Source organism: Merops nubicus, unplaced genomic scaffold, assembly GCF_000691845.1.
Source record: "Merops nubicus isolate BGI_N331 unplaced genomic scaffold, ASM69184v1 scaffold3150, whole genome shotgun sequence".
Lineage (NCBI taxonomy): Eukaryota > Metazoa > Chordata > Aves > Coraciiformes > Meropidae > Merops > Merops nubicus.
Window position 1 is genome coordinate 26,089 of NW_008581977.1, and position 11,889 is coordinate 37,977.

Consider the following 11,889-nt stretch of genomic DNA (forward strand, 5'->3'; position numbering starts at 1 on the left):
AAGATGACCAAATCTGTGGGGAAACTCTTGGGACAGAGTCACATTATCTAACTTTAGACATATGCCATCTGCATCTGCATTAGTCTCTAGGTTCCGTTCATATTTAATGAAGAAATAGTAAATGTTTTCCCTTCACTATCGTGCTAAGTTATTTTAGGTGCCTGTCTTAGGATGGCATGAATAGAATTCTGCTGCTTCTGTTCATTGATTATAAGGAGAATCTCGGTACCTAGCTTAGATGGCCTTAGCCCTGCAAAATTCAGTGGCTTGTAGCGCATCTCTTTCTTTACTGTACTGTCTTGCACTTTACTCTTGTTTTAAGGAAGTAAACAGGAACTGCATTCCTGGACATGGAGAACGTTTAGTGGGAGGCAAATTTGCTTCTACTAAATTCAACTTCTTAGGGACAAAAAAAAAATTCCACAAAAAATGGAAAAAAATACTTGGTTGAACTACATAAATCAGATAAATTTCTGTGTTGTTAGCCAGTATAATGGATCCCAAGAAAAGGGGAAGTAAAAGATGCATGGAGTTCAAATTGTTCCTGACAAGAAGCAATGCAGAACATACAAGCAGAATCAAGGCTTTCCCATGGGAACATTGGTCTGACTGCAATTTCCCAGTAGTGGCTTGTAGGCCAAAATGATGCATTTCAGTGCATGCCATCTAAGGACTGTAGTGACCATGGGTCGTTAAAGTCTGTAGATGAATTGATTCTGTTAATGTATGAAAGTATAATAGGTGCTGTGTCTAGGACAAGAATGAAGAAAGGAAAACAATGTAGCAGTGGTACAATTCATTCTGAAATGAAGGTAGGCAAAAATATGGAAAAAGTAATCAAAGGCAATGCAGACTAAACATGGTTATAACTTTTATATACTTGGCACCAAATAATTTACGTATTTCCTAAACAAAAATTTCCAAGGCAAGATAGAAATTAAGGAGAATGTACAACCTCTGTTTGGATCTGGTATGCTTGAACCTTTTAAAGGATTATTAACGTCATAAAAATACAGTGCATAAATGAGAGAATTATGTAACACAAGCGGTGACTGTTTTATAAGCGGCAAACTTGTTGAATTGCAAATAATTGCATCAGAAGAAGTGATCAGAAAACAGGAGATTTCTTCTTACCTGTTCAGAATATAAGTCAAATATGAAACCTTTCACCTGACATAGCAGGCTTCCTTATGTGGTGGGAACTGACCCAGCTGTATTCACAATATCTGAGCAGGTCCTGGAACAAATAACTTGGGTCTTTCAGTCATGTCCATGCCAACACAGTCAACCACGTCAAGTTTATAGACGTTTACATTCACATACTTGCCACATACTTTACAACCTGGAAGGCTGAAGTTCAGCTTACATATCAAAATTACTGAAGCTGGATATTTATTTGACATGTAGATGTCTAATCACTAGTGTGTGGAAACAAGGTTTGATGTGATTGCCTAAACACAAGTATTAGTGTCATTTGACTCGCCACTGCCACTCCAGCAAAGAGGTCCTTTGTCACATCTGCCTTTCCTGGGTACCCCAGGGCAAGTACTTGTACATAACTACGTCTGGGCAAGCAGGTATGGTTTGTTCATTACATCAGTGGAACTTGTGTTGACCACACCATGATGTCTACTTAAGGGTGAGCTGAATGTCAATCTTGGCTGCATTTTTTCAGGTCTTGATTCTGTAATCAGTACCTCTGGCTTTGTAAGGAGGGGAGCTAGTATGTCTGTTGCTATGAAAATCAGAAAAGTTGGACAAACCTTTTGCTAATTAAGATGTTGCAAGTGGGAGCTTGACAGATGAGAACAGATCTCTATCCTCTCTTACTTGGTAATAAATTAGCATCCACGATAGCTAGCAGAGCACTTCTTACCTTAGGTACTGATATGAAATCAGCTGGTGCTAGAACTGGCATATTCATTTCAGTGTCATGAGTTGGTAGCTTAACTTTAGTTGGTCTGGCCAGCAAAAAAAAAAAAAAGGCAATTTGATAATGGAGATTTTATTACTTAGATATTTTATAGCTAGAATGATGTTGTTAGTTTGATTTTCCTTTATGTATTTGAAAGGATAGAATGAATATCAACAATTGAGGTGTTCTATACTGACGAGCAGAATTCACACTCTGGGCTGTAATTTAAGACATTAAACATAAAGGTGCTGATATAGCTTAACTGGATCATTGTGTGATAGTAAGACATGTAGTAAAATAGTAAGACATTTGTGTATGTTGTACAGCATGGACTAGTCACTCAGAACAGTAAGGATATGTACCCATAGTACAGCCTTTGAAATCCTCTCCCTGCAGTAAATACAGAAACCCTTCAGGTGAATTAATAGTAAAGGATGTTATGACTCATTTTGGAGAAACTATTATATTCAGTGCCAGGTAGAAGCCGAGGACTTGAGTAATGAGTTCTCAAATATGTCAAATGTTCAAGAATACCTACTTTTTATTGTTGAAAGGAAACATGCAAGTTAAAATCACTTCTTATAGTTGCTGGACAGCTTGATCTCTCATGTAAATATGGTATAAGTAGTCACTAACAGCAGAATTATATAATCATGATATCTGTATTGTAAACTAAATCTATTTTATTAATTCAAACATTTTTAAAGATCTAGGAAGAAAAGTCTAACCAAAGTCAGTAAAAGAGAGTTTTGAAATGAAGGAAGTAGTTGACTGGAGAAAGTTGAATGTCTAGCCAGAGGGAGATAATCTTAAGTCTGGAGTATAGAAGCCGTGGTACTTCGAGGAGAGTACACAGTTGGGTCAGTTTAGTCATCTGTTTGACACATTGTTTCCTTTTAATCTCACATGCTTCCTGTCTTGGAGTTTTTTCTGCTCCTCAGGGAAACCTGAGACTGTCTTCGGAGCAGATCTTATAATGAACTCCTAGCACGCTTTGGCTGCTCAGCAGCAGAAAGGGACCTTACAGCTGCTTTAAGATTTTCAAACACAATGAGAAACCTGAATAAGAGGGAAGAAGTCCGTTCTACTGGACACTGTGAAGGGCCAGGGGACAATTTACGTCAGAAGTCCTGGTTTAAGTGCTTTCCTTTTGGAGGCTCTTAATAAATACCACCTACAGGAGGCCAGCAATTTAACATGTCAGCATCATTAAGCTACTTGGTAGTTCCCAGGATAAGAAGACGAGAGTGGTATAAAGTTATCCTTGTGTCCAGTCTTACCAGGTGTTGTGTGCATGGCTTTAGGATACCTGGCAAGACCCTCATCTCTGCTCTGCAGTACTGTGATGTTGAATATCACTGTTACTATTAAAAATGTATCTCTGCCAATCAGTTTTTCCCATGAAAGTGAACAAGAAATCCTTGACTTAGTATTTAAACAGCACGGATTTATTGACATTATAACATTTTACAAATTACATTTGTCTCCCTCAAATTTACAATATTTACATGGTGGCTGTTTAGAATTTTTTATTTAGAGACCATTTAGGCTTCTATGTGTATACTCAGTAAAAATGCACTCAGTAGAAACAGGATGTGCAAATGCCAACAAGATGATAACAAACAGAACATATCGTGGAACTGTTGTGCATCATTTCTAAGCTTTACACTGTATTTGCAACTCCTAATTAAGGGTCATTTCCAATTAAAACTATTCTATGACTTGCTCAGGGGTCAGAAAGAAAATTCTTTTTCTTGCAGAATACTGTTAATGGGGACATGAAGCTGCCAAATTAAGTCATTTTTCAGAGCATCCTTTTTCCATAATTTTGCAGAGACGGTCAGGTTGAATAAATGAAGGAGGGTGCCCAAAGTATTTGAAGTTCTTGGTGCCATGGCCTGTTGTAATTGCTGCTGAGAAACTGTTCATCACTCTATTCCCAAAAAGTTGCCTGGAAATTGGCTGATATTCCTATTGTTAGGACAGAAGCCATATTAAAGAAGTGTAGGGTGTGATCTGCAGTGCTTGTCCATAGGCATAGTTTTTAGAGCCATCGAAAAATGAGCAAAACTGGGGAGTATAATTCTGCCATTCTAGCAGAAAATTTAAATCAGTTCTGAAGAACTGCTCTTCATGTGAAATTATGTTAATTATAAAAAAAATATTTTTAGAATTGTATCTGAAAACAATTTTAGCAACATTGTTCAAGAAACCTTGGACTACTTATTGTATTTTACAAACACAGGGTTCATGTAGAAAAACAGGATCTTTTGGGGGTGTCTGAGTGCCAGCATTTGTCAACTCTGGGTAGCTACACTTGATTTAGTCACTGTGGAGCCTCTTCATTGTCCATAGATATATATCCAAGGAAGTCCATGTTGGCTGCTTACATAGATACAAAATGTGTTTCCTGGAATCTCCTGCGAAGAGACCCTACATTGCTTTAGATGTTTATATTTGCAGCATAGACATCTAATGCTAGATGAAATAGAGCCTATGGTTTATGCCCACAGAGTCCCTGGGAATGCAGTGAAGCTCTGCAAGTATAGAGAAGAGCCTATAAAAGCAATAACGTAATATTTTGTTTTACCATTTTAACCTGCCAGGGACACCAGTTTAAAAAAAAATAGCTGTATTTGTCTGGGATTTTAACTGAGGAACTTTCTTAAGGTCATTCTAATGGCACTGGAAACTTCATTAAATGCATATTTTCCTTCTTTATCTCTGCAGTAAATGTATATTATGTAAGGCAACCAAAACATTAAAATGTCAGGACTGTTGTCAAAAAAGCCATCACAGCTTACTTCTCCAATTAACAAAACAGATTTGTTTCCTATGATACCTCCTATACCACTTTAGGTCCTAACAATCATGCCAGTTGCTATGAATACACTTAAGATATGTGGCAGTTACATTTCCCTTGTTTTTCACCTTTAACCATATCTATGATAGTGCAGTTGCAAGATTGTTCATTTCATTTCACATTTCATTTAATCTTTTCCATATCTGTATAGTATTTGCTAAGTGAATGTCCAGCTAATTTCATCATGAATCGTGATTGCTAAAGTTCTTTACTTGGCCTTTTAAATGCTATAAAAATACAGTGATTTGCTCTTCCTTTTAGTCTCTTAGTTTATTTTAAAGTATTATTTCCCTGATACTTTTTACAAACATTGTTCAAGAAGGTGAGCAATATAACCATCTGCAGTAAACACTGAAATTTTGTCTGTTATACATAGCACATTCTACCACTGGTATTAAAAAGTTTAATTCTGTAACATTGTAAAAAACCTACAGTTTTAATATTTTATATAGCTTGAATGGAAAATAATGGCAGTCTAATGACTTCTTTGTAGGCATAACTCAGGAAGCAGCTTAATTTTGAGAATGTTGAGCATTATTTTTCTTGATGTCATTCAGAATAGGATTTAATGTAATATGTAGCTGGTAAATTTTCATATAACTGTCAGTGGACTGTGCCCTTCAGCCTTTTTTCAGCTTTTCCTCTTGAATTTTAGCAAATAACTTTACTAAAGAAAGAAAAGGTTGTTTGGGTCACAAATTATTTAAACATATAAATTAGGAAGTTAATGAGACTTAAACATGTCTTAAAATTAAACTCATGTATAAATGCATTCCAAAGTACACTAGAGTCCTCAGAAGGACTGAGAAGGATTCAGAGATAATCCATTCTTTTAAACTGTGGCTTATTCTTCCCACTTTGGTTGTGTTTATGCAAGCTGATGAATATGATTCTTTCTTCTGACCTCATTGACATGGGATAGTCATCTGAAATTCTACCTGCTTGTGTATAAGTTACTGAAGGTGAATTTTCTACTAAGATAAATTGGCTTGAGATGTTGCCTTGCAAAAATTTTGGACTAAAGATACAACATTCTTATCATGTACTGTAGAACAGAGTGACTGTAATGCTAATTATTTAGCCTTCAGAGCTATTTAATGAAAAATTACATCATTTCACAATTTCACATATTGGTATGTGGTTTTTGCATATGTATTTTTTCTGTGCAGGTCAACTTCTATGTAAGGGTGAAGGCAATTTATACTCTTGGACACAGTGTATCTCTGATTGCTCTGACAACGGGAAGTATAATTCTTTGCCTTTTCAGGTATGTGTTTTTCATGAATATGCACAATGACAGGACAGTTTTAACTGTTATCTGATTGCTCAGACATTTAGAAGATGCATTGGTTTTACACTTTTATCAAAGCTGACAGTAATGTCATGCAAACTTGATTTTCGCAAGCACCAGTCTTACTAAAAAAAACCAAAAGATTTTATAAATTTACAGACATTACAGTGCATGTAATAAAGAGTAGTCATTTAGGAATGGATTTTATAACACATTTTCTATTTGATTATTAAAATCAACACCTTGAATTGCTCTTGAAAATTAGCAGTATGCTGGTCTCAACACTGGACAAGTGGGCAGCCACTTGCAGAAGCTTTTAAGTGGTCTCCATAGGTACTATAATCAAAGGTAATCAATCCCTCCAAGTGGAGAGATCAGCATTGCTGGATTTGTATATGTATGCTTCAAATTATACTTCATTTAATCCTGAATATCTGCAGTATTTTTAAAGAAAGAAAACATAGAATAATGTGGAGTTTATTGTAGATACTGTGCTCCTGACAAGGAAGTGCAAATTCTTTTTCAAGTATTATGATTTGACTTCTGTAGTCCATTCTATATTATGTGCTGTCTGGCAGTAGAGATACAGCCTCAGGGCTTTGCAGCTTTTACAGTGTCACCTATAAGCAGATGAAAGGCAGAACTGTTGGGTGGGAAAAGGGGAGCTGTTTCTGAAGGTTTTCATGCAATTGCAATATTCTGTTCTGCGTTTCTTTCAAAGAACTGGACTTGATTTTAATCTTTACAGAAACATTATGTGTTCCAATTATTAATACCTGTAAAAGACACATTTGGAAGCATTGTAAATGGAAATAATTTTATATCTGGCTAACCTTTTAGTCTCAAAACAAAGACATATAACATAAATACATTGCCAGACTAAGCTGTTGTCATTTTTCAAATTACTATAGTTCCACTACCCACATAATAGTCTATGTACTTATTATAATTAGAGCTGTTTTCTGACTTACCACAAGATTTCCTGTTGACGGTTGCACTTTGCCAGGCACATTCTTGCTTCTGCAAACTTAATTTATAAAGAGTAAAGCTAAAAATTTTGATTTCGTCAAAAGAAGTTTCTTTACCCATCTTAGACTGCAAGTTTCTATTTCTTCATTTTTAATTTCTTAAGTTTTAATATATCATAAAGTTTCGGAAAAGTGGCTATCAAAATGTTTGAAAATAAATACTAGTTTTCAGATATTGTAGAAAATCTTCATCTGAAGTTCACCAACTCAACATGAAAATAAATTGTAGAACAGCACGTTTCCACATAACACTGACATTCTAGAACATATCAGAGATCTTACCATACTTCCTTTGGTGTTACTCCTGTATAATAAAACCTCCAAAAAGAGTCAAATTATCTGATGTTTTCCTTACCAAGGAGAAAAATATGAATCTCTATAATTTCTGTAGCACGTGCTGTCATATGCATCAACTGTCTATGTACGTTCTCCACATGGTGGTTTTGCATCATGAGGTAGTCATATCAAAAGGAGTAAGCATGACAGCTTTTGTTTCATTGCTAAATAGTATTTCTTTGTCATTTCAAATCATCATACATAAAAACAGTTTCTTGCCTACTACCTCCACAGGGTTGGTTTAGCAGCCTGGTATACACACCCAACATTTATTATTTCAGTTACTGAATGGAATGGAGAACTAATCTAAATTAGCCAAGAAAAATATTTTCCTCCCATTTGCAGCTTGCATGTATCTCTGATGGTATTCTGCTGGCTACTTGTCCAATATAGAATGATATTAAATGGCAGACCAACAGCCAAACTCCTCCCTCCACTACCATATCATACACCAGAGGTCCAAAGTGCCAGACAACCAGAGGGAGGAACATGTCAATGCACTCACCCACCACAGGGGACATGACAAAGGGAGCAAGCCAGCCAAGACATTGGAGATGGCAGCAGCCAGGCTATGAGCAGAGTTATACAGGAAGGACTCCCAGACAGCTTCCTGTTCCAGCCCTGCCATCCTGGGAACCCCACTTGCCTTGAAGAGTCAGGAAGCCCTTCCAATAGCCAGAATCCCCACACAACCACTGAACATTCAGACAAACCTCTCAACCCCCCTGCAAGCAGTAAGCCCTTCTAGAGGTGGCTTCTTGCCCTGCCTCCAAGTTGATGTGGAAGGTGGAGGCACCTGATGGTGATCTCCTCATCAGTTCCCATCCAAGGCTGGCCAGACCCTGGGTGAAAACCAGTCAGGAGGGTCTTTCTTGCCTGGTTGTGGACATCATCCATATGCCAACCCTGATGAAGGGCTGGGGGTTAAGCCCCAGCGCTTCAGACAGGAGCATGCAATGTTCCATAGGAAGGTACAGTGCGGTCCAGCGTATCGGTGGTACTTCAGTTTTTCTCGGATCCTGTTTCAGCAAAGGATATTCATAGCTAGAGAAATCACTGGATTTTTGACAACTGCTTTAAGTTCAGCCTGGTGTTATGCCCTTTGCCAAACTGGGGACTAGCAAGATGGATCTGTTCATTTACTTCCCTACGCTCACTGTAACTGTTCTTGTTTTAGTAGTTTCAGAATGGATTATTTAGTGTTCTTTAGTAAAAAAAATCGGAACATGAAGACTACTTGGATGCTGCCATGGCACTCCAACATAACATCCTGTTGTATCTTCATTCTTTCAGTACTCGTGCTTGCTACAATGCCCTGGCTTCTCGCTTATTTCCAGGTGCAGTTCAAGGTGCTGGTTTTGACAAAAAAAAAAACCTCTTAGCAGTCTGATTTCTGGGCATTTGATATTAAACAATTCTGTTAAATGGGAAGATCTTGAAGCACTCAATTTATAACTTGCTTCCCCTGAATACCCATCCATTTGGAATATTTAATTTGTCATTTGTTTGCCAGACTTTCACATGGCTGCTGGTCTAAAGAAGAGAAGTTCTACATCTCACTGGATAGAAAAGATGGGCAGTCTAATGTTTTGAATGTGTTGTTATTTGTTCCTGCATACACTCACATCATAGGATGAAAAGCCATTACATAGGAAAATGCAGGAGTTAAATAAGAAATTAAACCAGAAAATAATAGATGAGAGCCTGCCTGAAATACATCCAGGATAATCAAAGTTTTATTTGCAAGAAACACACTGGCACCAGTGCACAAACAGAAGTATAGAATAATCTATGCTTATTATCAGTTTATGTTAAAGTGTGGGAGAAATACCACTGGGATCTTTTGGTCTGTGATGCTGAAAAGAAGTAAAATATATTCTGTTGGTGTATTTTGGACAGCCTATGATGATGATGAGGATGAGAATGATAAAACCAAACAGGAAGGCAACACAGAGTATGACAGAGGAGAAAAGGGTAGGCTCTTACTCAAGGTTCATATTACTAAGAAATGACTGTAGGGTAATAGAAGTCTGTTCAAGAGCTTTCTCAAAATCTAAAATGCCTGTTTTTAAATCTCTTCTTAGAAAACTTCATTGTACTCGGAACTACATCCATCTGAACCTGTTCCTCTCTTTCATTCTAAGAGCAATCTCTGTTTTAGTCAAGGATGATATTCTCTATTCCAGCTCCAACACAGCTCACTGTCCAGAGGATCAAACCTCATGGGTAATAAAACATTTGCTACCTGGTATAATACTGTTGTATCACTACATTCTCCTCCCTGATCCTTGTAAATATTCAGGAATACCAAGCTGTCAGTGTAGACAGTTCTCTAGAGAATATAATGACTAGCAAAATGGTCTGTTAGAAGCAGCCAGACAAAGAAGGCTGCAGCACAAATAAGAGAAGTTAATGTTGTTTTGCATGCCCATGAAGGGACATATCATCTCCCAGAACAAATAATGACCAGCTGTAACTCAGAATAAATATGGCCACTGCATTAATCACCTGGGAGAGTTTAAGACGAGCAGAAGTGCCATCAATTGAGAAGAGTTAAAGGCAGCTCATCTTGAAAGGTTCCAGCAGCTTTATCGGGGGGTACGGGAATTGGACAGGTATCAAGGGAGGGAGAGGAATGAGTCAGGGAACTAAGTATTTGCAGGAGTTGTCTTTATTAACCCCTCTGTACTTTCTGGCTGTGACAGAAGTGTTGTCATCTGCATTCTTGACTCGTTTGTTTATTGCATTTTAATGCAGAGTGGTTAAAAAAAATCTCATCTCACTGTTAGAAGACTGATCACTATATGATATTCTACATTCTCTAACTCCGTTGTTTCAGTCAAAAGTGCTGCAGAAGTCTGACAGTATTGCTGAATATCTTCTGAATTTACTACAATTTAAGCTTGTGTGAAGAAAATTAAAGGAAGATATTTTTATACTGATGAAGCCATATTATCCCAAAACATAAAGTACTTTGCAATGACTACCAAGCCATATGTATGAATTCATAATCTGGGCTATTTCTAATGAAGACAAATAGGCTCAGATTTAGTAGAGCCAAAGCAGCCAAAGTAGTAGGCAGGCAGATTGGCAGAGGTAATCAGAAATTGCTAGGTCCTTGAAAGATTAGTCAATGGACTCTTAAGATATTTCTTGATTTCTGCAATTTCTTTTATTCTCTAGTTAGAAGAATAACTAAGCTTCCTATCTTGGTATTTGAATATGTCCAGTTTTGTGGACCGTTGAGTAATTTCTGTTGCCTTGTATGTGGGATGATCTAACACCAACTTGGCAAGGCTGCTTTCTCTTGCATTGGCTGGATGAGACCTTTCTTAGGTAACAGCCTGTGGGATTTGCCCTTTTTGTAAGATGCGTGTGATGTTCCACGGTTCTGCTGCACACACAGGTATTTAAAAGCACACAATTCAAATTGCAATGGAACTAGGTGTTGGGTCCCAATGACACAGCCATAATTTTGGCTGACTCTTCACTGACAGATACCATCAGTGTTCAGCATCCGGAAGTGCACCTGATGCAGGATTAGCTGCAGAAGGAAGGGAAAATATTTTGATAAGGTGTTCTGGTGTGTAAATCAAAAATATAATGTAAGGTAGTATTGGAATTTAAAAATATTAGAAAATTTTTAGAATTTGACTGCTAGTCTGGTTGTAAGTAGACATATAAAAGCAAATTGCAGCTTGCGTTTTGAAATGTTTAATTTTCTCCGTGTTAAATTTTCTGGCCCATTACTGGTCTGCACTGGATATCCCTTCAGTGGCTACAAAGTCCAGAGGTAAGACTAGTCCTACCAAGTGAGATGACTAAACTTAAGCATTTTCTCTTGGGCTTCTGTCTTTCCCCCTGGATAGGTTATCTCAATCTGCTTTCAGACTTTCTGTGGACATGACTGTTTCTCTTCATGAGTTGTATAAAGAGCCAGTTGGCTATTGGTTGGCTAGTTTCAGCAGAAACGTTGCTTGTAGGCAGCTAAAATCAAGTGAAATTAAGTCAAGCCTTTGGGCTCTTTTTTGTCTATATAGGCATGTACACAGGCATAAATATAGGCATGTATGTTACTTGGGAGGCATCTGAGACACCACAAGGGGCTGATGGTTACAAAAAAGTATCTCTGGGAGGTCTGTGCCCTTCTGGTTTAGCAGCTAGTGACTGATGTCCCTGAGGGGATCCCACTTCATAATAGACACCTATGTTTAGAGAGAGGAATCAATCATTAAACGAGTAAGTTACTTACTTAGGTATTTAGTGTACTTGGAATTTTAGCAGAAACAGTGGAGGTATGAAGGATGTTTAAAATGGGGGAATAAAGCATGCAGGAGCTGGAAGTTTTATTTAGTCCATTTTGTTTAGTCTGTTATAATCACCATGTTATCACAATTCTCAGCTCAGTCTCAACAGAAACATTTTTATGTTCAATTCTTGAATCCCAGATTCCTGC

At 37.4% G+C, this 11,889-nt stretch overlaps 1 protein-coding gene across 1 annotated transcript in view; it reads left to right on the top strand.

Annotated features, from left to right (window-relative positions):
• Window positions 1–11,889, top strand: part of VIPR2 (vasoactive intestinal peptide receptor 2) — a gene marked incomplete at its 5' end in the record, with an annotated part of 49,169 nt that overhangs the window by 23,502 nt on the left and 13,778 nt on the right. Inside the window, 2 exons of the mRNA XM_008936131.1 lie at window positions 5,948–6,045; window positions 9,518–9,659. Coding sequence (XP_008934379.1) covers window positions 5,948–6,045; window positions 9,518–9,659 — 240 coding nt within the window. The remainder of the gene's footprint in view (window positions 1–5,947; window positions 6,046–9,517; window positions 9,660–11,889) is intronic.